Raw genomic sequence first — 27,357 nt, 5'->3', positions numbered from 1 at the left:
CTGAAGGGAGGGGCTAAACTCCTCTGGCTCTGTCATTCCCAGGGTCTGGCAAGTTCTAACTGTGGTGCCCAGCTCTCCCAGTGCTTACCACCCACTGGGCATGGGGGCAGTTCAGGTGTGTTGAGTGTGGCTGGTTGCTTGTTCCACCTCTGGCTCGGCTCCCAATCCCTGGGAAGTAAGTGGCTGTGTCTGTCCATCAGCCCGTGCACAGACAGGCTCCACGTGGGGACTTGCTTGGCAGCTCTGCGGAGAGATGCTCAGTGACAGTTGATGATCCTGGGAGGCAGAGGAGCCAGAGGTGCTTCTTCTGTCCCAAAGTTATGAATCCGCCTTCTGGAAGGGATGGATTTCTTTGGGAAATGAAGGTCATCAGAAATGTCCAGAGCAAGAGAGAGAAATCTTTTTGAAACCTCCAGCCACTCAGAGTGGCAAGTGCATTTTGAAAACTCCTCCACCTCTCCTTGCCCTCATCCTGTCCTTTCCCTTTTAAGTGGCTTTATTATTATTTTTTAATCCGCCTTTATCATTGGACATTTATTGACAGAAATCAAATTGCTGTGTTTCTGGGCAAAGCGCCTGCTGCAGAGAGGTGTGGTTCCCGAGGAATGAGACACGCAGCCCAACAGCTGAGCCTACACTGTCCTCACATAACCTCCCTGCCTTAAATATCGCCAATATTTAGCCTTGCCTTATAAAGTAAAAATGCACAATACCTTCCAGAGTTTCAGCAAGCCCAAATGCCCCCATCAGCTCAGTTATATCTCCTGTACGTTAAAGATAGGACCGCGCACCCCTCCCCCCGCGCAGACCTGCCCTCGGAGCCGCCAAGAGGTTACTAATCAGGGAGAATCCGCCATCGATCCGATGGTGGAGACCTGGGGGATTTGTGTGCATTGTTTTTGCTGAAGCCTCCTGTGATTTCGGCGCGACCAGATCCTCTGCAGCGAACTCCATGTCGCAGCTTGTGGCTGCCTGTGTCCTGTGGTGAGAGCGGAGCCGCACAGGAGATCCTTTGTCTAGGAAGGCTAGGCAGAGAAGATCACTTTGGAGTTGCTAAGCTCTGCATTGCCATTGGCTGCACTCTTTGTGGGGCTGTTTTTGCAAAAGGCATGCCCAGCACGTCTACAGTGCTGGCAGGCCAGGGCTGCCTTTAAACACCATGATAATAATACCAAAAAGCAGTTTGCAGAACTGTTCAACTGTAGAGGCTTCCTCTGCAGAAGCAAGCAAGATGGCTACCTCGTGGGCTTCGCTGTGAAGAATGCAGAGGCTAATTAAGACAGACTTTAAGGGGAAAAAAGGGTATTTCCCTACTTCATCTTTATGCAAGGCTTTTTTTCAGTGACTTTTGAAGTGTACATTTTACATAAGCTCTTTAGGTTCTGTCTAGCAAACATGTTGATGATTTTAGATGGTATAAGTAGTTTTATAGAGAATAGCCAAAAATTTTTTGGGGGGGGAGGTGGGAGCTAATTTTTTTTCTCTTATATGGAGGCTCATTTTGCAATTTGATTTTTTTTAGGTTATAAAGGAAAACAAGAGGCCCCAGAGGGAAAAGAAGCCCAAAGTTTTAAAGGTAATCAGCTATTGATTAACTCATATTTAATATTTTTCCATTTCATATAGTATTTTTCTGTCACTTAGGGGTAAATTTGGAGTACAGTAGATGTAAATTCTCCCAGATTTTCAGTAGATAAATGAATTTTCACTCAACTAAAATGTTTTCTCTCTCTTTCTCTCTCTCTCTTTTTTTTTTGATACGTTGCATAATATGCATATTAGCATCCTTTATTTTCAACTCCACACGAGTCTGCAGACAGAAAACTTTATATGCAAGTGTTGTGAATAAAATTTGTGGCTTTTTTTTGTAGCTCCATTTGTAGCATCTGCATTTGTGGTGTTGCACCAGTGTGTAAACTTCAGCTCTTAAGGAGAAAGACACTATTTAAAGTTGACAGCTATGATCCATTGTGATTTTAATGGACCTTCCATTAGAGACTATTTTAAAATGTGTGATTTTTCCAAAGGAAAAGGTGCTTAGAGGTTCTAGTTCAGCTTAAAATGTGTAAGCCATTGAGGTTTTACAGCCAAATTACAATTGCTTAATCCCAAATTCTCATTATATCATCTTTAATTTGGGCATTCATGGAGCTGTAGGATTGTGTATGCTTTCTTTATTTTCAGTAGTTTGCCTAATGAGTATTTAGTAGTTACCTAATTCAGTGATAAGCTAGCAGTCTGTGTTATGAGCTTTGTATAGTATTTAAAATGGTTAATTTAAAAGCATATGACATTACTAAAAGTTCAAGACTAGCTTTAGCAAATAGGTGCTTATGTGTTAAAGGTTTCAAGTGGTATATTGCTATTATGAATGTAACTATCCTGAGCAGTCAAGCTTTTTAATTCAAGAAGACATATTAAACAATAAAACGACTGGTCTTTAAAATTATATTGTGTATATATAATTGAAAATATCTTACCTTAATCTTAGCTTTTCTTCTGCAAATAAAGTTTTGGCACTCATAGAGGAACAACATGTTTGAACTATGGCTATAGCACATTTTAAAATCTCATTTGTTTCCCCAGTTGTGTACCTTGAAAATGCTATTGACATGCAGAACCAAACCTTACATTGCTTTCTAATTTGTCTGACCACTTCAAGTTTCTGTTTCCTGTGTGTACACAGCATTGCCATGTATATTTTTCATCAACCAACAAGTATTTATTTAATATTTACCACACAGTCATCAATGTGCCAGGCACTGTGAAATGAATGAGATTGCTTGGCACAAATTCTCACTGGGCCTGGACAAATAGAATACTGGTTATTTTCAAGGTAAATTAAACCCTTCTCTGTTTTTCTCCTGCATATTGATCCACCTGCCCCCTTTTAATCCTTTCCCCTCCCCCAATTATAGGAGAATATCATTAAAATCCCTAAGTATATTTCTCAATCTCTTTTTACACTTCCTGTGTTGGGTGTATCCATCTCAGGTGTTTTGTCTTAAAATCTTCAAGTGAGAAATAGTTTCAGTCCTGCTGTTATAAATGGCTCTCAAATTTGTGTGTGTGTGGGGGGGGTGGCGTGGGGTGGGAAAGCAGCATGGAAGAAAGGGATGGAGATTGCATGGACAAACTAACATGGACTAATCTTGGTAGCTAAATCATCACCTGCCTTTCCTACAAGGTAGAATTGGACTTTGGGAATACTATTTAATTCTATGTTTATTTTGTTAGTCTGTGGGTGTCCTGTCACCTGAAATAAATTTCAGAAGTAAATATACTGTGTATTGCTTTTTTGAATCATGGCAATGGACCCTGACTTTTAAAAAGAAATAAGTGCCTGTGGATGGCTGAAATTCATGTGCCACAGCAAGCAGAACCAAACTGTTGCTCACTTCCTCTATAGTTATCAGTTGTTGTACAACAGTAGAAAAATGCTCTAAAAGGAAAAAAATTATTTTTTTTTCTGATGTTGGCATTTTTAAATGTTTTCTTTAATTTTCTGTTGGGCATAATTTTTTTTTGTTCCTTTTCAAAGAAAGCTTTGTTTCTCTGCTCCACAGGAGAAATGCTAAAATACTTTCAGATTTTAGCTTGATATGTGTAAAATATAGTTAGAGCAAGTGTAGAATATTATATAGCCCGAAGGAGATGTTAAGAAAACTAAATCCAACTTTTGGGAGGGAGGGTGGAGGAAAAGTAAAGCTTTCCATTTAGGATTTTATGGGTGAGAACTTAACATTCCAGCTGGCTGCTACCCAGGGGATCAGTCACGGGAATCTACAGGTTACACCTTGGTTTCCTTTCATAATTCTTTCTTTGGTTTTGGCATTGTGCCAGACTTCTACTCTTCTTCCTTTGACTCTGGCCTCTTAAGTCTTCACATCTCCTGCGTCCCTTGCTCTTTGTCAGGGTGGCTGCTACATATAGGTATCCTGACTCATTTTCATCTTCATCTATTGGAAGGTAGTTGGATAAATGAAGAGTCTGACTAAGGAAATTGGGAATAGAATTGAAGCTTGTCTCATCCTACTCTGAACCTGCTAACTAAATACTGAATCCAGTTGTGGGGCTGAAATTGCCTGGTGTGTCTCACACCTCTCATCTTTAAACAATCTATTATCTATTATCTATATCAAACAATCTATTATCTATATCAAAAACCTGTATGCATTCTATTACAATTCGAAGTTTAAAACTATACATAGTGATCTGAAATCCCAGACTACAGAGAGCGTTTTCCTCGAGCTGAAATGACGGTTTCTGTCCAAAGCACTCTAATGGCCAGAATGGGCACCAAATCATGGGGGTGAGGGTGGGGGTGCTCAGCACAAACTCCTGCCCCCACTGGGGCTGAAGGACCAGGTTCCTGCTCAGGCGCTCTTGTTGATCACTGGAGTTGATCTGTCTTCATAGATGGCAGCATGTTAGCTGTGCTATAATTGTTTGCTTGACTGTTGAGTAAGGTGAAGGTATGAGATGATTTCAGGCCTTGATTCATGAACTTGTACTTGTGAGTGGCATGGTTTGGAGCTCCTCTTGGTAGAAACATTTATGTAAATAATCACTATTTTGTGTTTTGGGGTGGGAGAAAGTCAATTTTAAGGTAATATCACTTTAGTTAGGTTGTCACTCCCTGTCCCTAGAGAAAATCAGATTACACAGTCAGTTGGGAGTATTGGGGAGAATTTAATAAAGAGATTGTTTAAAAGATGTGGGCAGGGTTCAGAAAAATCTAGGGATGACAAAGCATCCTGGGACTAATGACAGCAGAGAGATATTGCCGTTCCTAGGCCTGAAGGGACAGGGGCTTTTGTGTGGCCCTTGATAATGGGATCTTTCTTGAAGTGAAAGTCATGGGGAGGTGGGTATGGAAATAAATACTCTGCCATCCAGTTTCCTGCTGCTTTCATTGGTTGATCCCAATCAGAAGCCAAAAGGAAAAAGAGAGCCTACTGATGATGAAATATATCTTGTTCCGCCTCCTGTGTCATGTAAGAGGGTGTAGAAGATGGAGTGGGGACCTGAAGGGCAAACCAAACATACATTCAGCATCACTACTGACCACAGGGGCAATATGGTAGGGTCAAAAATGGTACCAGAATCATGGTTATGTAAGAAAGTAACACTGGACAGGGTTGGGTGAAGTTTATATAAGAACTCTATACTATTTTTGCAACTTACCTGAAAATCTAAAATCATGTCAAAATAAAAAGTGTGGGTATCCCTGAGAATGAACTGCATTTGTACATTCTGTAATTTCTTATCTGGTAAGGAACATTTTCTAGCTATTTGATTATAAAATATCATCAAAGTATTATTTGGAAGAACTGGGTGAACAAATATAAAGAAATGTCAGTGTATATTAAACCAGGACACTGTCTACAAATGATTTAGAAATGAAAAAAAAAAAGAAAACTAAGTGATCTTCCTGCTAGCTTCTATGCCACCAGCTCTGTTCATCACTGTTTCCTTCCTTCCTTGATGATGCTGATAAAAGTAGAATGAGTGGTTGTTGCGGGGGACAGGGGGTGGGATGGGGGTAAATAAGACATATTTCACTAGGAGAGAAGGACAAGACACTGGCGTGTAGCTATAGTGGTAAGTCTTTTAGAAACGTTTTAAAAGGAGAATCAAATCATAAATGAATCACATTCATATGTGGTCTTGATTTACATGACAGTGATATTCAAAATATTTAGTACCTTCATGGCCTGGCACACAGGTAATGCTCAATATGTGTTGTTTCTTGAACAACAGTATTATTAACATTCGATAAATACTTTTTTAGCGCATACTAAATGCTGGGCTACAATGGTGTGTAAGACCAAAGTGATTTCAGCCCTCAAGGAGATTAAATGTTGCTGAGGAAAGGCCAAAAAAAATTAAAGACAAATTAATAAATTACAAATTGTGGCATATACTTTGAAGGAAACAAAGAAACAAAAAAAATTTGCCAAGACAGGGGAAAACACCCCCTAGGGAAATTTACTTGGTATCTTTGAGAACTATTCCCTTCTTTTGTAAATTGTTACATACACTAGTGAGGGTTTAAAACTACCAAATTAGATACAATTGAGTTACCCTGTTTATCTTAAAAACTCATTAAGCTACAAGAAATGAAAGTAACAGGGTTACTAAAGATTTTTTTTCTGTGCACACTTATCTACAACTTTGTTTCAGTTAGTTAAAGAAATCATTGGTAAAATGATAAACTTTTCTTAACTCTAGTTATAAAGTAACATTCCATGACTTATAGCAGCAACACGTTACAAATTTTAGTGACATTCTATACTGAGCTTGATGGTTGTTCAGGGGGGAAAAAAGCCATTTGATAGTCTTTTTTTTGGCTGCACTATGCGACATGCGGATCTTAATTGCCTGACCAGGGATCAAAACTGCACCCCCTGCAGTGGAAGCATGGAGTCTTAACCACTGGACCGCCAGGGAAGTCCCTTGATAGTCTTACATAGTCCCAGGCAAAGAATCCCAGACTTCTGAATATAACAGACCATGGGGGCAGTTGGGGGTGGGGGGCGAGGCAGGGGAGATTCAGAGTGGTGAGAGCATCCACAAAGGGATACCAGCTTTATAAACAAAACAATAACAACAACAAAAAACCCCCCACAAACATATAAATTGGAAGAAGATAATCTCAGAATATAGGGTGGTCATATAAAATTTAATAATTTATCCTTATGATTCAACACATGGTCCTTATTTTCCTCATGTCATAAGCTGGCAAAAACTATCAGAGACTAGTGCTTATCCATCAGTGTTTATTCACACGCTCAAAGGCACACATGGGGCTTCTGTTTTGCATACCCAGAAATTGTAACATAGCATTTTGACCAGGGACGATGAGACTGAGTTCAGGCTGAGAACTCAGACTCGGGGCTGAGTTCTCACTAAGTCAGCTCACATACAGTCAAATCATTCATTTATCATCGCAACACGAACATTTCCAGTGATTCAAAATTCATGTCCATTTTGTAATTTCTAGGAATGATCCCAAACAGAGAATCAGTGAATAGAAGCCAAGTGGGGTGAATAGGCTTGAAGAAAATTTCATTCAGGCTACAAAAAAAGTCTGTTGAGTTTTTCCTAGCTTAGAAAAGAACATATGCTTTGTGTCTTGAATCCTTATGCTCATCTGATAATGTGTTTGTGCTTTGATAGTGCTAGATTCATACTGTTTTCTGAGGTCTGCCTTGCTTGTTGTATAGCTCTCCATCTATTGGCTAGAATATCATCTCAATAGACAGGGGCTTCTCTGGGGCTTCCCTGGTGGCGCAGTGGTTGAGAGTCCGCCTGCGGATGCAGGGGACACGGGTTCGTGCCCCGTGTCCGGGAAGATCCCACATGCTGCGGAGCCGCTGGGCCCGTGAGCCATGATCGCTGAGCCTGCGCGTCCGGAGCCTGTGTGCCGCAGTGGGAAAGGCCAGCATACCGCAAAAAAAAAAAAAAAAAAAAAATCAATAGATAGGTAAAAAAAGCCAAATAAGAACTGTTAAATTTTTGTTAAAACCTCACTAGTATCTTAAGTCATTTTCAAGTTATAATTAATTTTATAATGGAATGCCTTTCAATATTCAAAATGTGTCATAAAAATAATGTTTTTAAAGATGTGATGGCAAGGGAACTTCCCTGGTGGCGCAGTGGTTAAGAATCCACCTGCCAATGCAGGGGACACGGGTTCGAGCCCTGGGTCGGGAAGATGCCACATGCTGCGGCACAGCTAAGCCCATGTGCCACAACTACTGAGCCTGCGCTCTAGAGCCCATGAGTCACAACTACTGAGCCAATGTGCCACAACTACTGAAGCCTGGGCGCCTAGAGCCCATGCTCTGCAACAAGAGAAGCCACCACAGTAAGAAGCCCATGCACCGCAACGAAGAGTAGCCCCCGCTTGCTGCAACTAGAGAAAGCCCACGCACAGCAACGAAGACCCAACGTAGCCTAAATCAATCAATCAATCAGTCAATCAAACACCATTTAAAAACCTTTGGTAAAAAAAAGACGTGATGGCAAGATTTATCCACCACAGTGGCCTATTCAAGAGAATGAAGGTTACAATGTCATTCTTTAACCTGTTCTGATGCTTCATAGTTTTAAATACTAACTGTTTTAGTATTTTTTGAGCTAAAAACAGGACTTTCTGCACATGAAAAATTTTAAGGGAAGAGATGTTACAGTTTTATTATCTATGTTTAAAATTAATGATATATGAATTTGATTAAAGCATAGGTTCTTTTCATGGTTCTAGGGAACCAGATGTTAAACAGTAAACTTATTTTAGCAACTTAGTTATTTTTAAGTAACTAAATTATTTATTTTAAGCATTATATTGTGTGCTTAATTTTAAATATAGTATACAGAAATACACACTCATAGGATCATAAGATTGTTATAGACTTAAGTGAATTATTTAATACATGTTACATTGCCTAGGACAGCTTGACATATAGTAATTTCTCAATTAGTGGTGTTATTACATCTAAAGGTATAATTTATCCTACTAAAAATATTAAGTGAGCCTTTAAGAAAATGTGTATTTTCTTAGCAATATATTCGCTTGCCTTATTTGAGAAATATAAACCTGTATTACAAAAAGCCTTTTCTTTCCTTTTAAAAATGTCACTTCTGCTTTTTCTAATAAGAATTATCAGAAAGGAGTCTTTAAACCTTGAATATATTAAATTTCTCTCTTTCCTGTTTTATTTACATGTATATATTTTATAGAATCAATAATCCTATAATAAAGAGTAGAACATCATCACTATGAAAAATAATCTCACAGCTGATGGTTAGTTTCAATTATAGAACTCAGCTGCAAAGGACTAGGATGAACATATTTGAAACAGGATATAAGTTATAGTGACGTTTGCAAGTTCTGTACCTTAAGCATGATTTCTTCCAGATAAGAATCACATAAGAAAGTTCTCACTAAATTATCACAAAATTTATCTTAGATATCTGAAAGTATCTTTTTCTTAGAAAAAAAGTTTTTACTTAATATCTTGTGTATTATTCTACTTTAGAAAGGGGAAAAAATCTAATAACTGTGTATTCCACTTCTTGAAGTAAGTTTAATATTATTTTAGACATAACTTCTCTGAAAATAGAAAACATAAATCTGAAATTTTCTGAGTATTTAATTTTTTCTTTTGCCACTTGGCATGTGGGATCTTAGTTTCCTGACCAGGGATCTAACCCGTGCCCCTTGCATTGGAAGTACGGAGTCTTAACCACTGGACCACTATGGAAGTCCCCAAGTATTTAATTTTGATATCATAGGTATTTAGGGCTTTTGATTACTTTTAGTTTTAAAATTTAAACCATGTGTATTTTTGTGGTATCAGCAGTGCCCAAAGGAAAGTGCCTGACTGAGGGAAATTTAATTGAACTATCTGAGAGCTATTTTCATTTTTTTTTGGATTACTTTTTTCTTTATTATTATTAATAAATTAATTAGTTTATGGCTGTGTTGGGTCTTCGTTGCTGCGTGCGGGCTTTCTCTAGTTGAGGCGAGCGGGGCTACTCTTCCTTGTGGTGCACAGGCTTCTCATTGAGGTGGCTTTTCTTGTTGCAGAGCACGGTCTCTAGGCATGTGGACTTCAGTAGTTGTGGCATGTGGGCTCAATAGTTGTGGCTCACGGGCTCTAGAGTGCAGGCTCAGTAGTTGTGGCGCATGGGCTTAGTTGCTCTGTGGCACGTGGCAGCTTTTGAGACCAGGGCTCGAACCCGTGTCCCCTGCATTGGCAGGCGGGTTCTTAACCACTGAGCCACCAGAGAAGCCCTATTTTCATTACCTTTAAACCAGAGTGGATGTTCAATAAACGATAGCTATCATCATCATGATTGTTTTTGTTATGGTTGTTACACATAAAATAAAATCCTTTATAGAATATTTATGTGTTTAGATTTTTAGTTGCTTTTATTATTCGGTAAACTAGATTGTAAATCTCTTAAGCTTAGAGCAGCATTCAACTTTGTGTTCTGCAGTCTTAATGTAATGTCTTGTGCCTACAAGTCAATAAATGTTGGTTTAATGAATGATTGAATTAATGCATTTCATGGCCTAACTTTATTTAGTCAGTTAGGTCTGAAGTGTAGAAATTATTATAGTGACATCTGGGTATATAAGAGAAACTGTACTTTCTGAAATCATCAGGCCAGCCTTGAATAGTGTTGATAATGAATTGCTATGGAAATCAGGATATATAGCTAATATGTTTATTTTAATTTGATTAATTGTTCTGTAAATTTTATTTGAAAAAATCAAACCTACAGAAAAGTTGAAGGAATAAAACATTGTCCATCAATATATATATATATTTTTTTGCTGGATCATGTGACATTTTACCTATAAATTCTTCAGCGTGCCTCTCCTTAACTGCAGTACAGTGATCACACTGAGGATAGTTAATGATTCAGAAGGTACTGTCCATTTAAAAAATCTTTTCCATCGTTTCCCCCTCTACCCACTCAAATCCTTTTTAGCTGTTTCCTCCTGATCTAGCCTCTAATCTTTTTTTTTTTTTTGGCGGTACGCGGGCCTCTCACAGTTGTGGCCTCTCCCGTTTCGGAGCACAGGCTCCGGACGCTCAGGCTCAGCGGCCATGGCTCACGGGCCCAGACACTCCGCGGCATGTGGGATCTTCCCGGACCGGGGCACAAACCCGCGTCCCCTGCATCGGCAGGCCGACTGTCAACCACTGTGCCACCAGGGAAGCCCTAGCCTCTAATCTTAAATCATGTCTTGGATTTGGTTGTCTTGTCTCTTTGTTCTCCTTTTATTTGGTCTTACTATCATTTTGAGTGTGTTTATATAAATTTATTTATTTTCAGCTACGTTGGGTCTTCGTTGCTGTGCGCGGGCTTTCTTTAGTTGCATTGAGCAGGGGCTACTCTTCATTGCAGTGCGCGGGCTTCTCTTGTTGCGGAGCTCGGGCTCTAGGCGTGCATGTTTCAGTAGCTGTGTCACGTGGGCTCTAGAGCGCGGGCTTAGTAGTTGCGGCGCACGGGCTTAGTTGCTCCACGGTATGTGGGATCTTCCCGAACCAGGGCTTGAACCTGTGTCCCCTGCATTGGCAGGCAGATTCTTAACCATTGCACCACCAGGGAAGCCCGTGTGTGTGTGTGTTTCTTGATTGGTGATTTTGAACACTACTTCTCTTCCATTACATTTTTATAAAATGTTTTGATTTGAAGATCAAGCAATCTGGGTAAATTACAATAAATTTCAGGTGTCAGGTAGGTTGTCCAATCTACATTTAGCTGTTGGGGTCTTTGTCAGAGATTGTCCAATGCTTCCTGGATTGGATCCTAAATTCTTAATTAGAGGAAAGTAGCAGATTGAAAAAATAAATGTAGTTGGCTAAACTCAGATTAAATTGACCTGCCCCATCTATACCAGGTAGTAGCAGGGAGTGGAAGAGAAAATGGATACCTTAATTATGGTTTCACTGAAATAAAGAAATGAAAAAAAATGAAGTAGGGGTATCTATAGAACCATGGGGAAGCACTTTCAGTACTATTGGCTTGAAGTCAGGGTATTGATGAACCTTATAAAAATCTGACTGTTATTTGCTGATTAAAATAAATAGAAGCTATTTCCAAATGTTGATTTTTGTCACTCTACACCCATGAAATCTAGTTTATGCCCTCACTTAATGGACAGGATAAAATAACTGCAGTTTAGAACATTTCATCAGAAGTTTTTTGTTTTGTTTTGTTTTGTTTTTTTGCGGTACGCGGGCCTCTCACCGTTGTGGCCTCTCCCGTTGCGGAGCACAGGCTCCGGACGCGCAGGCTCAGCGGCCATGGCTCACGGGCCCAGCCGCTCCGCGGCATGTGGGATCTTCCCGGACCGGGGCACGAACCCGTGTCCCCTGCATCGGCAGGCGGACTCTCAACCACTGCGCCACCAGGGAAGCCCCTCATCAGAAGTTTAATCCAGCTGTCCAGGGTTTACTTAAAGCCTCTGATATTTGATCACTTCATTAAAACAAGTTAGGAGGGCTTCCCTGGTGGCGCAGTGGTTAAGAATCCACCTGTCAATGCAGGGGACATGGGTTTGAGCCCTGGTCAGGAAGGTCTCACATGCCACGGACCAACTAAGTCTGTGTGCCACAACTACTGAGGCTGCGCTCTAGAGCCCCCGTTCCACAACTACTGAAGTCTGCTCACCTACAGCCCGTGCTCCGCAACAAGAGAAGCCACTGCAAGGAGAAGCCTGCATACTTCAACGAAGAGTAGCCCCCACTCCCTGCAACTAGAGAAAGCCCACGCGCAACAAAAAAGACCCAGCGCAGCCCAAAAAACCAAAAAAAACCCCCAAACCAACAAGTTAGGACCATCAGAAAACTGAGTTATCTGGGCCACATTTCCTAAGATACTATGCATCATGACATACCATAGTTATATAAGGGACAGGCTAACTTTTGCTCAGTATAATTTCTAGTGAAAAATTATCAAGATTAATTTATGAGCTGCCCATGGTCAGAAAAAAAGGCAATATAAATAATGTGTTTTTCTATTTTGATTTTTGAGTCAGAAAACTCAAATTTATTGGTCAAGCAGTGTAATATGCTCAACTACGAAATGAGAAAGCATCTTGTCTTCCTGCTTCATTCTTGTTAGCCTCATTAAAATTAAAAAAAAATACTTTGACATAATTTCAAACTACAGAAAAGCTCCAAGAGTAGTGCCAAGTATTCTCATATATCCCTCAACCAGCTTACCCATGTTAACATTTTATCTTATTTGCTTTATCTCTCTCTCCTCATATACAAATTTTTCCCCTTGAATTATTTGAGAGTAATTTCAGACATGAGTTCTCTTTACCCATAAGTACTAAAGTGTGTATTTCCTACAAGCAAGGACCTCTTCTTTTTTTTTTTTTTTTTTTTTTGTGGTACGTGGACACAGGCTCCGGACGTACAGGCTCAGCGGCCATGGCTCACGGGCCCAGCCGCTCCGCGGCATGTGGGATCTTCCCGGACCGGGGCACGAACCCGTGTCCCCTGCATCGGCAGGCGGATTCTCAACCACTGCGCCACCAGGGAAGCCCAAGGACCTCTTCTTGCATAACTATAGTACAATGATCAAAATTAGGAAATTAACATTGACACAATACTATTATCTACTGATCAGAATTCACTATTTGTCCTTAATAATGTAGAGCATATCAAAAGATAATCTCAGATTATGAATTTCATTCAGTTGTTCTGTCTCTTTAGTCTTACCAGTCTGACATTTTTCAGAGTAAGGTCAGTTAGAATGTCTCTTAATTTGGGTTTATTTGACGTTTGCTCATGATTAGATTCACGTTATGCATTTTTAACAGGAATGCCACAGAAGTGAGTTAGTGGGGTTTTTTTTTTCCAGTGAATCATATCTGGAGGCACGTGATGTCAGTTTGTTCCATTATTACGATCTTTACATTGAAAACTTGGTTAATGTGGCCTCTGCCAGGTTTCTCCTAAGTTACTCTTTTACCTCTTGCAGTTAATATCTCCTGTGGAGATACTTTAAAACTGTGTAAGCATTCTGTTACTTCTCATTGGTTTTTAGTATCCATCCATGTTTCTTGTCTGATGTAATTATGATGGACTCCATTTTAAGCTAAACATTTTATTTTGTATTTTGTTACCTTTAAGGCATCTTGACTTTCCTTTGGGCGTAGAAATGGCACATATTTTAAGTTTTAGAGATTAAATGGATAAAACTTTTAAGTAATAATGAAAAATGCCTATAACTCTATTTAATGTCCTCTTGCACAGTGTAGCCAAATGGTTAATTTGGGTTGAGAAAGTTGGACCCAGGTCACTGTATGATAAAATGGGTATAGTGAGGATCTGGAATGTTGAAAAAATGCAGGTATGAGGATGATGAGGCTAACTAGGCGTAGAATTCCAAGAGAATGTGACTTAGACTTCATTCCTTCTTTATCTTGTCCTTTCCACTTTTATCTTCCCGGCAACCCTATCTTACCAAGAACTCAATACAAAAGAAAGAAGCCTAACTCAGAGGAACTCAGTGGAGACAAAGTAAAACAGAAGATAACCAGTCAAGTAGCGACAGCCTACTCCCTCAGTCTAGGACAAAGTAGCATTAAAGACAAGAAAAAAGATTTGTTTATGAGGCAGATAGGAAGCAAATTACATTAAACATCTTTCAGGGTGTATATAAGTAACAAAACTCACAAAATTAACTCCAGGTGACCTTTATAGGTTATCAGAATAGCAGCAAAAGCATCCTAAAATCCTGTGTACAATTAGTGATCTGAGACAAACATCAAAGTGTAGTCAAAATTTTGTTGAGGAAGAAAATGCAAACATCAGGATGATTTAAAAGGAAATCCAATGAACTCATTTAACAATAGTTTTAAATTGCAAAAAAAAAAGAATAATCTTGAAAGGAATTTGAACACAAGAGTTTGAAGGAAAGGAAAAATGTTCTCCTTTATACTCATTGTCCCTCCCTTCGTTCATCCTTATTCTCACACCTGAGGGGTATAACCTCTTAGTAGTTTTGTGGGTATTCTTCCAGATAAAGTCTGTATACATACCAGTGTAGCTATAGTTACATATATGTCATGTATATATACAACTGCATCAACTCATTCTTTTTAAACAACGGCCTTATTTTTTGAAATGTACTTTATATATGGTGAAATATCCAGGTCTTAAATATATTACTCAACCAGTTTTGATGAATGCACAGAAAGACACCAATCTTTTCTGTCATCTCAGCCCCTCTTCCTAGTCAACCTGCTCCCCCCGCCAAGCAACTACTGATTTGATTTCTATCACTTTAGGTTGGTTTTGCCTTTTCTGTAATTTTTTACATATGGAATTTTATAGAATATACTTTTGGGGGGGTATTCGGCTTCTTTGACTCAGGACTAGGTAGGTAGATGGTTTTGAACATCCTTAGTTGTTTTTTTTTTTTTTTGTAATTTATTTATTTTTAGCTGCATTGGGTCTTCGTTGCTGTGCGCAGTCTTTCTCTAGTTGTGGCGAGCAGGGGCTACTCTTCGTTGTGGCACACTGACTTCTTATTGTGGTGGCTTCTCTTGTTGCAGAGCACGGGCTCTAGGCATGTGGGCTTCAGTAGTTGTGGTACACAGGCTCAATAGTTGTGGCTCGCGGGCTCTAGAGCGCAGGCTCAGTAGTTGTGGCGCATGGGCTTAGTTGCTCCACGGCATGTGGGATCTTCCCAGACCAGGGCTCGAACCCGTGTCCCCTGCATTGGCAGGCGGATTCTTAACCACTGCACCACCAGGGTAGCCCCATCCTTAGTTTTTTGTTTCTGTTGTTTTTTTTAAATAGCCTTATTGAGATATAATATTATACTACCCAATTCACTTATTTAAAGTATACAATTCAGTGGCTTTTAGTATATTCACAGTCGTGCATGGATCACTACAATCAATTTTAGAACATTTTCATTATCCCCCAAAATAACCTATTTCATAGAAATAGGATCATATGAAACGTGGTACTTTGTTAAGAGGTTTTTTTCATTTAACATAATGTTTTCAAGATTCATCCATGTTGTAGCATGTATCCTTCCTTCTTTCCTTCATTCCTTCCTTCTTTCCTGAATAATATTCCATTGTATGTATACAGCACATTTTACTTACCCAATCACCATTTGATGGCCATTTGGGTTATTTCCACTTTTTGGCTCTTGTGAATAATGCTGATATAGTCATTAACATACAAGTTTTTTTGTGTAGACATGTTTTAATTTCTCTTGGGTATATGCCTAGGAGTGGATTGCTGGGCCATATATTAACTCTGTGTTTAACTCTTAGAGGAACTGCCAGTGTATGAGAGGTCCAATTTCTCTACATTCTGACCAACACATTCTTATACAAGTGCTTTTTCTGGGTGTGAACATATATTTTTCATTTATCTTGGATAAATAGGAATTGAATTGCCTGTAGGGTAGGTGTATGTTTAATATTTTAACAATCTTCCAGTGAAATTAAGGGAATATTAGTTGCTCCACATCTTCTCCAACATTTGGTGTGTCAGTTGTTTCATTTAGTCATTCTAATGATAGCTTTGTTCTTGTTCATTGTTACCCATTAAATGGCTCTATAATAACTGCTTTAACTTATTTTTTAACTTATTTTTGAATAATATTCTATATATTACCTAAAATAGTAGCATTATCAATTATAATAACATTTTCAGGAAAATACTATTGTTCAGGAGAATTAATTGGCTTCTAGTTTTTCATCATTATAGTTATTGCTAAAGTAAACATACTTGAACACAGATTTTTTAAAAATGTTATATAATCTATGAGCATGTCATATAACATTAAGCCTGTAATAACAATATGAAGAAGAATAAAGTTAAAAGTGAGGTGAGATTTTTTTTTTATTCTAAGGGTTTGTGTTTAATTTTGGTAACTGTAGAGAGGAAACAGAATTTATCTTGTAGTTTGCCATTTATTTGCCTTTAATCTTTAGATTAAAGCATAGATAGAACATAGAGAAGAGGAATTAAACTTACTAAGTGGTCAGCCTCTATAATAATTTGAAGAACATACATTATTATAAGATATCTTTTTTTCCCATATGAATTTGGAAAGGTAAGAGAACACAATTAGCAAATACGGAAAATGTGAGTTGAAATGGGACAGTCTTGGAACTCTGTGAGAAAATAAATTGGTACTGTCTTTCTGGAGAGCAGTTTGGATAGTTTTGAAAGTGTGAGTGCCTACTTCAGTCTAAAGAAAGGAAGAGAGCTTCAACAATGTTTTGTTTTTTTTTTAACATCTTTATTGGAGTATAATTGCTTTACAATGGTGTGTTAGTTTCTGCTTTATAACAAAGTGAATCAGTTATACATATGTTCCCATATCTCTTCCCTCTTGCGTCTCCCTCCCTCCCAGCCTCCCTATCCCACCCCTCTAGGTGGTCACAAAGCACCAAGCTGATCTCCCTGTGCTATGCGGCCGCTTCCCACTAGCTATCTATTTTACATTTGGTAGTGTATATATGTCCATGCCACTCTCTCACTTTGTCCCATCTTACCCTTCCCCCTCCCCATATCCTCAAGTCCATTCCCTAGTAGGTCTGTGTCTTTATTCCCGTCTTACTCCTAGGTTCTTCATGACCTTTTTTTTTTCTTCTTAGATTCCATATATATGTGTTAGCATACGGTATTTGTTTTTCTGTCTCTGACTTACTTCACTCTGTATGACAGACTCTAGGTCCATCCACCTCACTACAAATAACTCAATTTCGTTTCTTTTTATGGCTGAGTAATGTTCCATTCAACAATGTATTTTTAAAGTGAAAAAAATTAGGTTACAAAATGACATATGGTGTAGATCTCATTTTTGTTTTAAAAATATAGTGCATCAGGGGCTTCCCCGGTGGCGCACTGGTTGAGAGTCCGCCTGCCGATGCAAGGGACGCGGGTTCATGCCCCGGTCCGGGAAGATCCCACATGCCGCGGAGCGGCTGTGCCCATGAGCCATGGCCGCTGAGCCTGCGTGTCCGGAGCCTGTGCTCCACAACGGTGAGAGGCCCGCGTACTGGGAAAAAAAAAAAAAAAAAAAAAAAAATATATATATATAGTGCAAAAATATAATATATTTATATACATAAAAAGGAATCTGACAGACTTCATACTAGTTTTTCCTGGGTAGATGATATGGAGTCTTTCCTCTGGTTTTCCTTATCTATGTCTGCTGGGTTTTGTTTGTTTGTTTTCTGTTCTGAGAGTGTAATAAAGGCAAATAAATTTCTAATTAAAATTTAAAAACACAAACCCTAGGAAATATAAAAAAGAGGGAATATATGTATAACTGATTCACTTTGCTGTACAGCAGAAACTAGCACAACATTGTAAAGCAACTATAAGCCAATAAAAATTAAAACAAAAAACAAAAACTCCAAAACAAAAACACAAACCCTAATATTATGATTAAAAAGCAGAGTGATCAGCACAGTGAACATTGTGAAAACTATTCCCTCTGTGTGAAAGTTCCAGTTAAGCTTTGAGAGGGGACAGGGGTCTTTGGGAAAGGGGAATGGGCTCTAGACTATGATAGGTATATTTTTTTTTGACTTTTTATTTGCTTATCATTTTTAATTTATAAAAACATTGCAAAAATAGTACAAGAATTTCATTTTACCCTTTACCCAACATTCCCAAATGTTAACATCTTATATCACCATAGTTCCGTGATCAAAACCATATCATTGGGCTTCCCTGGTGGCGCCTGCCTATGCAGGGGACACAGGTTCGTGCCCCGGTCCGGGAGGATCCCACATGCCACGGAGCGGCTGGGCCCGTGAGCCATGGCCGCTAAGCCTGCGCGTCCGGAGCCTGTGCTCCGCAACGGGTGAGGCGGCAGTGAGAGGCCCACATACCGCAAAAAAAAACCCAAAACAAAACAAAACAAAAACCATATCATTGGACTTCCCAGGCTGTCCAGTGGTTAGGGCTCTGTGCCTCCACTGCAGGGGGCATGGGTTTGATCACTGGCCCGGGAATGAAGATCCCGGGCTGCATGACCAAAAATCCCAAAAACAAACTAGGTCATTAAAATTGACACAATACTACTACCAATTCTAAAGACCTATTTCAAATTTGGCCAATTTCCCCACTAATGTACTTTCTTCAGTGCAGGATTTAATTTTGATCCCTCATTGCATTTAGTTGTCAGGTCTCTTTAGTCACCAAACTGTAGTAGTTCCTCAGTATTTTGAAGTCTTTTATGACTTTGGCACTTTCGAAGAATTCTGGTCAGTTATCGTGTAGAATGTTTCTCAAGTTGGGTTTGTTTGATGCTCCCTCATGATTAAATTTAGGATATGTACTTTCAGCAAAAATCTACAGAAGCAGTGTACCTTTCTCAAATATCTTATCAGGTCTCATATTTGAGTTAACATTGTTCACTTGCCTTAACTGCACATATCCTGCTTTCCATCATGTTTTTACCCACTAATTTTAGCATCCATAGGTAATTCTTTTTTTCTTTCTTATTTTCTTTCTTTCTTTCTTTCTTTCTTTCTTTCTTTCTTTCTTTCTTTCTTTCTTTCTTTCTTTCTTTCTTTCTCTCTCTCTTTCTTTCTTTCTTTTTCTTTCTTTCTTTCTTTCTTTCCTCCCTCCCTTCCTTCTTTCCTTCTTTCCTTATTTCTTTCTTGCTGTCTGTGCCGAGTGGTATGCGGAATCTTAGTTCCCCGACCAGGGATGGAACCCATGCCCCTGAATTAGCAGCTCAGAGTCTTAACCACTGGACCACCAAGGAAGTGCCCCATGGATAATTATTGCCTCCAACAATTATTAATGTTGTGCTTACCAAGTGGTCATTTTCTATTTCCACCATTCCTCTCCATCTTTGCAGTGGGAACTCCACTGCAAAGAAGCACTGTCCCTCTTCTCCAACTTATTTATTCATTCAATTATTTATTATATCAATATGGACTCACACTGTTTATTTTATTCTTTGGAGTATAATCCATCACTGCTAGATAAATGAAGGGTTAAGGGAGACTCGCCCTGTTGGGTTCCAAGGAAAAAGCAGGACAGGTGGGTGAGGGGTGGGACAAAAGAGCACACTGGACTGTTTGCAGGTAGTTTCTTGTTACTTTGAGTACTTAAGCAGAGGTTGATGGATTGCTTAACAGAGGTAATGCAGAGATCGTTCATGCCTGGCATCACTCCATGACCTTGAAGGTCTCTTCTAACCTTGAGATCCTCTCAGCAGCTTAAGCAGAAAACACAGATGGCCACTTTATAACTTACTTAACCACTAAGCTTGTGCAGTAAGGGTTTTATATCAGAGCATGTTTAGCCCCTGGTGTATCTGTCCCATAATTAATAAAACCCAGCCGGCACCACAGGCAAAGGGTAAGGTGTATAGAACTTCAATGTAAATAATCTAAAAATGCCAGACCTGACAGATTCCACTATTATTTTGTAGCTCAGTTCTCACTTCTTAGAACTAAACATTATGATGTGTAAGTTTAGCTCAAGGTGACTTCTTCTTGGGATGTGTAAAGGAGATTATTGCATTTGCTGGTATAGTTGTGTTTCCTAGTACCGAGTACATTGCTTTATGATTTGTTGCCTTAATGCCACTTCAAATCCTTTTTCATCACTTCTTCAGAATTTCAGCTTTGGATTTATTCCCCTCCAGACATTTCCATATTTATCAGATGAATTCTATACTTGTCTTTATTTCCATGATACTTCCTTGAAGCAACATAATTATTTTAACAAAATTATTTTTCTTATTTTGTATTTATTTATTTTACTAAAATCAAACTTTATTTTGATTGAAACATTTTTTAAAATTATTTTTTTCCATTCTTCATTGAGGTGTAATTGACACATAACACTATATAAGGTTAAGGTGTACATTGTGATGATTTGATATATGTCTTTTAAAAATTTATGGCTGTGTTGGGTCTTCCTTGCTGTGCGTGGGCTTTCTCTAGTTGTGTCGAATGGGGGCTACGCTTTCTTGCGGTGTGCAGGCCCCTCTTTGTGGTGGCTTCTCTTGCTGTGGAGCACGGGCTCTAGGTGCGCAGGCTTCAGTAGTTGTGGCCTGTGGGCTCAGTAGTTGTGGCTCCCAGGCTCTAGAGCACAGGCTCAGTAGTTGTGGCACATGGGCTTAGTTGTTCCACGGCATGTGGGATCTTGCCAGACCAGGGCTCCAACCCATGTCTCCTGCATTGGCAGGCAGATTCTCAACCACTGCGCCTCCAGGGAAGTCCTTGATATATGTGTATGTTGTGAAATGATGATCACATTTTTATGTTCTTTTGGAATGTCACTGAAATTTTCTTCCCTTTTAGTAGCTTGTAGCATTAGTCTCTTTATTACTGGCCCCAATTTTGCTCTTTGCTGTGTTTTTCAATTAATTGTTAGTTAAAAGGTCTTAGATATTATTTGAATCTCTACTAGCCAAATACTGCTCACCCCTGGTGCAAGGGTCCTTTGTTTACCATATTTAATCCAGCTTTTAGTCCCTCTGATTGCTCATCCCCAAGCTGATTGGTTTGAATCAGTTTTGCAAGTAAAATACCAAGAGATCTTGTTGGAATTGCTTCATTATCAATGCCCAAATGTATAACATCTGCTGAGGTTTTTTCGTGCCTGGAGTCTTGTGTTCTCAAAACTCTTATTAGTTTCCACAGTTGTCATCTCATTTGTTAGCAAGCATCAAAGTGGTTTAAGAACAAGCCACAAAAGTCTAGCTCACAGCTTTCCAGAGAGGTGCAGAATAGAGGTAATTTAGGGTCAGGTTGTAACTTTGTAATTTTTAAAAGAGAGGTGAGAAAAATTCAGTGTTAGCAAAAAGCCCTCAGTGTTCACAGACTAGGAAACCATTTTGTTGCTATTTTTTTTTATTTTTATTAAAAGCCTTACACTCAGCTGTCAGTCTTTACAACCAAATTCAGTGTATGATATTAAAATTCAATGATATCCTATTTTATTGTATAACACCAGTCTTTTGGGAACTGTGAAATTCAGAATCTTCTTTCTGATTTATGACTTTATTCTTGTCTTCCTTTATTTGATTTATATTCCATGATGTTTAAGATGTTTATGAGGAATTAAAAAGTAATGGAGGCCCAGAAGTGAATTTGTCTGTTTATAATTGTTAAAGAAATACTTAAAAGGAAGGGAGAAAATGCAGTGCCCTCCTCTGTATGATTATAATGACTTCTAACTTGGTTTTTTTTTTTTTGGTAATGCCTACATATTTTTTGTAATGCCTTCATTTTCATCTGTGGCATTTTGTTTGCACTGTGAAGTACATGAAACAATGGTGGCAACTCATGTGCTGGTGTTTTATTTCAAATAATGTGAGTCCAAGCAGATGATATTCTAGACACTTATTAAGTAACTTTTCCTTTAATTGTAAATTTATTTGTTGTGGACTATTAGCCTCCTCCAACTCACCCAGCTGGACAGTATTAACAGTTGTCTAATATTCTTTCAGATCTTTTTAAAAAGTATATTTATTTATTTATTTGGTTGTGCTGGGTCTTAGTTGTGCAGGCGGGCTCCTTAGTTGTGGCACGTGGGCTCCTTAGTTGTGACATGTGAACTCTTAGTTGTGGCAGGCATGTGCAATCTAGTTCCCTGACCAGGGATCAAACCCGGGCCCCACTATATTGGGAGCTTGGAATCTTAACCACCGTGCCACCGGGGAAGTCCCTTTCAGATCTCCTTTGTTACATATATAAGTACATAAAGAGAATGGTATCATACTATAATATATTTTGCCATATACTTTTTTTTTTTTTTTTGCGGTACGCGGGCCTCTCACTGTTGTGTTCTCTCCCGTTGCGGAGCACAGGCTCCGGACGCGCAGGCTCAGCGACCAGCCGCTCCGCGGCATGTGGGATCTTCCCGGACCGGGGCACGAACCCGTATCCCCTGCATCGGCAGGCGGACTCTCAACCACTGCCCCACCAGGGAAGCCCTGCCATATACTTTTTAAAACTTTTTTTTGAGTTCTGAAATAATACATACAGAGTGTGTGTAAGATGTTTGTGTAGTTCAAACTTATTACAGGAACACTCAATCACCAGTCAAGTGGTTAAGAAATAGAATATTGCCAATACTGCAACCATCTGTGCATATCCTTCTATCATCTCATCATCCTACCAACCCCCAAGAGGAAGTTTCTCTCCTGACCTTAGGATAATCATTTCTTTATTCTTCTATATAAAGTTTTATTATTCTTGTATTCATCTTCGACAGTATAGTTCTTAAGGGTAAATTTCTATAGGATAAATACCTAGGAGGGAGATGGGCTTGTAGTTAAAAAATTTTTTTTTCTCTTGCATAAAATTTTTATTTTTTTCTCATTACAAAAACGATCATGTTTATTATAAAGTTATTTGACATCATTCTACAAATTAAACACTACAGAAATGTATGATATAAAACATGAAAGTAACCAGTAACTAATCACATACCAAATAATATACATTTGGTTTATGTTCCTATACTACACTAACATTTATTGTTATTTTATAAAAATTAGATTGTATAATATTACTTCTTTGAGGCTTCATTCTTTTCATATTAATTTTACGTACTTCTTTTCGGGTCCCGGTAAGTAGATTTCTATCATAATTTTAATAGATTGAGAAATATGGATTTAAGAGTACTATTTATTTATTTATTTATTTATTTATTCGGTACGCGGGCCTCTCACTGTTGTGGCCTCTCCCATTGCGGAGCACAGGCTCCGGACGCGCAGGCTCAGCGTCCATGGCTCACGGGCCTAGCCACTCCGCGGCATGTGGGATCTTCCCGGACTGGGGCACGAACCAGTGTTCCCTGCATCGGCAGGCGGACTCTCAACCACTGCGCCACCAGGGAAGCCCCCAAGAGTACTATTTAAAGACATAAAGGGAATCAGTCATAAAATTAAAGTAGAGTGTATGTCTTTTAAATTAATAGAGGAAAAGAGAAAAAAAAGAAAAACAACCCATTTAGCAAAACACCTGCCTGCACCAAACATGTATTATTACAATAAATGTTTATGAAATATAGTCCCCATCTAAAAGAAATGCCACAGATTGTATAAATAAAACAAAATCTAAATTAAATGATATATTGTCCACAAGAGACACTCCTAAAAGCAATATGAATTGAAACACAAAGGATGGGCAAAAAATATTCCAGAGAAATGTAAACAAAAATAGAATGTACTTCTAGGTGTAAATTGAAAATTTTTGATAGTTATTGCCCTCTAAATTTAAACTTGAACCAAGAGCGTCAAGTTTATCACCTCTAAATATTATCAATCTTTATTCTTTGTCAGTCTGATATTTTTAAGTGACTACATTATTTTCATTTTGAGATTATTACTGAGATTATTTTCAGCCTTATGGAGGTATAATTGACAAATAGAGGGAATTCCCTGGTGGTCCAGTGGTTAGGACCCTGTGTTTCCACTGCTGGGGGCACAGGTTCAATCCCTGGTCAGTGAACTAGGATCCCACAAGCCATGCAGCCGGGCCAAAAAAAAATTGACAAATAGATTTGTAAGCTATTTAAAGTGTACATTGTGAAAGTATTCCCTCCACTGAGGTAATTAGCACATCCATAACCTCACAGATTTATCTTTCTTAGTGAGAATATTTAAGTTCTACTGTCTTAGCAAATTTCAATTATACAGTACAGTGTTATCAACTAGAGTTACCATGTTATGCATTAGAATCTCAGACTTTATTCATCCTATAACTGAAAGTTTGCACCCTTTTACCAACCGCTCCCTATTTCCCTCACCGCCCCCAGATCCTGGCAATCACTTTTTTACTCTCTGTTTCTGTGAGTTTGCCTTTTTTGTTGTTTTTTTTTTAGATTCCACATATATGTGATACCATGCAATATTTATCTTTCTCTGTCTAATGTATTTTACTTAGCATAATGGCATTAGGTTGATCCATGCTGTTGCAAATGACAGGATTTCCTTCTTTTTAAAGACAATAAAATCCCGTTGTATATATATCCCACATTTTCTTTACCCAGTACCCATTCATCAGTGGACAGACACTTAGGTTGTTTCCTTACCTTGGCTATTGTAAAGAATGCTGCTACTTCATTTGAGGTGCTATCTCATTGTGGGTGTTTTTTTTTTTGGCTGTGTTGGGTCTTTGTTGCTGCACGTGGGCTTTCTCTAGTTGCGGTGAGAGGGCCTACTCTTCATCGCGGTGCACGGGCTTCTCATCGCGGTGGCTTCTCCTTCTCATTGCGGGCTCTAGGCGCGTGGGCTTCAGTAGTTGCAGCTTGAGGGATCTAGAGCGCAGGCTCAGTAGTTGTGGCACACAGGCTTAGTTGCTCTGCGGCATGTGGGATCTTCCTGGACCAGGGCTCAAACCCGTGTCCCCTGCATTGGCAGGTGGATTCTTAACCACTGCGCCACCAGGGATGTCCTCATTGTGCTTTTGATTTGTATTTCCTTGATGATTAATGATGATTAGCACATTTTCATGTACCTGTTGGCCATCTGTATGTCTTCTTGGGAAAAATGTCCATTTAGGTCCTTAATTTTTATTTCTTTATTATTAATGGCAAGAAACTATTTTTCATAGAAAGTTTATTAATACTGAAATTTGGTAGATATGGTTTTCTGAATTTTATTTCAATTTTTTTGTGTAATTAGAATTTTTTCAACCTTTATAATAAAGGTAACAGATGCTGGTTGAAAAAAATAATAAAATAGCAAAGTGCTGAAAGATAAATATTCTCTGTTTTCTTTGTACCCTCCTCTCTATCTCATACTTCACAGCAGTAACCTCATGACTAGGTTGTGTATTTTTTCAGATGTTTTAAATCTACACTTGCATAGATAACTCTCCAGCACTCCCCACATACACATGGAGGACTGTATCACATGTAATTTTTCAGCTGTTCTCTTAATGCTATGTTTTGAACCTTTTGCCATTTCAGTGCATGCTATTTTAATGGCTACCTAGAATTCCATTGTATAGACATATCATACGATACTTCATTCACCCAGTCCTGTATTCTTTTGAAATATTTCTTATGATGCAGCTCAATCAAGCCTTACATAAATATTCTCATATTTTTTTACTCTTAGTAAAGAAAAATCTAAAAATATTTTAGTTATTACTTTTAATAAAAAGGGAAGGATAAAGAGAAATTTCCATCATTGTAAATTATCTACAAGAATAAGAGGAAAAAAGGACAACTCATGATGGGAATTTTGATGAGTGTGTAGTACCTCTAAGCTTCATGACTGTGCCTGTAAGTGCTTATCTTGGTTCCTCTTCCTGACTTTCCAAAACTGAGTCATGCAGTAAGAGAGGAATTAGATGGAAAAAGACCAGAGCTGTGGTTAAGAAGAAGGGTGTTGTATCCAGACTCAGTGGTGGGTGACAAAGTTGATGCTAGATCCTGTAGACTGTTTCGCAAGAGGCAAGAAAAGAGTAGAACAAGTGCATCTAAAATAGCTTTTCCTAACCAATCCTGCTATTTAATGTGTCTGGTTCCAAAAGAGCCATATTCTGAAAAGAAGTATTGGAAAAGTTGACATTTAGAAAAGAGAAGGACTCTATTCCTTTATTCTAAAATAATATTTACAAATGCAGAGTTGGCAAATCTCCCCAGATTAAGCCACTGTGCAATACCTGTTTCTTCTTTATTTTAAAATCATTTGTGCATTTATTCATATTTTTATTCTTTAAGATAAACATCGAACTTTTTTTTAAAATCAAATTTATATTTATTTATTTGGCTGTGTTGCGTCTTCGTTGGTGCGTGCGGGCTTTCTGTAGTTGCACTACTCTTCGTTGTGATGCGTGGGCTTCTCATCTCTGTGGCTTCTCTTGTTGCAGAGCATGAGCTCTAGGCACACGGGCTTCAGTAGTTGTGGCATGCAGGCTCAGTAGTTGTGGCACATGGGCTTAGTTGCTCTGTGGCATGTGGGATCTTCCTGGACCAGGGCTCGAACCCATGTCCCTTGCATTGGCAGGAGGATTCTTAACTACTGTGCCACCAGGGAAGTCCCAACATCCAACTTTTTAAATGAAAATTTTCAAGCATAAAACAAGTTGAGAGGATAATGCAATGAACACCACAGTACCCATTATATCAATTCAATAATTGTCTTTTGGTATGTGTATTAACCATTGGAAAGCTGTAGGTATCATCCTTAAGGTTAAATCTCTTAAGAACATTGTGCACAATCATACCATTATTACCATTTCCTAGTATTATCTAATATCTAGCCTATATTTTGATTTCTTCCCCAAATAAAGCACACATATTTGAGTCTAGAGGACAGCCACCAAGATCTGTCCTCTGGGGACTAAAGTCCAAAATGAGGAGACAGCATTGCAAACAAATGAGTAAGTGCAATCAATTGATGTGATAAATATCTGTGCCGAGATAGTACAGAAGGGAGTGTTCAGTTTTATCTGAGTGAAGCAGAAGGATAAGAAATACTTGATTCTACCAGCTGGAGGATTGTTAAGAAATACTTGATTCCACTGGTCCCCTTTCCTCTAGTTCTCTAGAGGTGAATTGGTGCTTTAGAGGCAAATTGGATGGGGGAGGGTTGAATGACCAAAGAGCTTTCTATGTTGAAGCTGCTACTTGAGAAAAGACGAAGCTGCTTAAAATAGCCTAGAGGAAGCAGGGCTGGGGGTAGGGCTGGTGTGGGGAATACTGTTGTACAAGATGGTCTGTAAACTTTGGCTAGGGGTAGAACTGGGGAGGCCTTGCTTTGCTTGCTGGACTGAAAAATGTGAATTTTGCTCTTGGGATTAGTGGTTCCCACTTTCCTTTACCAGGCTACTCTCTGAATCTTTATGGGGTTTTT

At 38.8% G+C, this 27,357-nt stretch overlaps 1 protein-coding gene across 5 annotated transcripts in view; it reads left to right on the top strand.

The window, feature by feature from the left end:
* TET1 (tet methylcytosine dioxygenase 1) overlaps nucleotides 1–27,357 on the top strand; it is a 132,069-nt gene that overhangs the window by 28,415 nt on the left and 76,297 nt on the right. For 4 of the 5 annotated variants that reach the window (XM_060286268.1, XM_060286267.1, XM_030862416.2 and 1 more), the window contains exon 2: nucleotides 1,523–1,576. The exons of the other annotated variant lie outside the window; for it this stretch is intronic. In XM_060286268.1, coding sequence (XP_060142251.1) covers nucleotides 1,523–1,576 — 54 coding nt within the window. The remainder of the gene's footprint in view (nucleotides 1–1,522; nucleotides 1,577–27,357) is intronic. 5 annotated transcript variants of the gene reach the window in all.

This window comes from Globicephala melas, chromosome 16 (genome assembly GCF_963455315.2).
Source record: "Globicephala melas chromosome 16, mGloMel1.2, whole genome shotgun sequence".
Classification (NCBI taxonomy): Eukaryota; Metazoa; Chordata; class Mammalia; order Artiodactyla; family Delphinidae; genus Globicephala; species Globicephala melas.
This window is presented reverse-complemented; position numbering and strand designations above follow the sequence as displayed.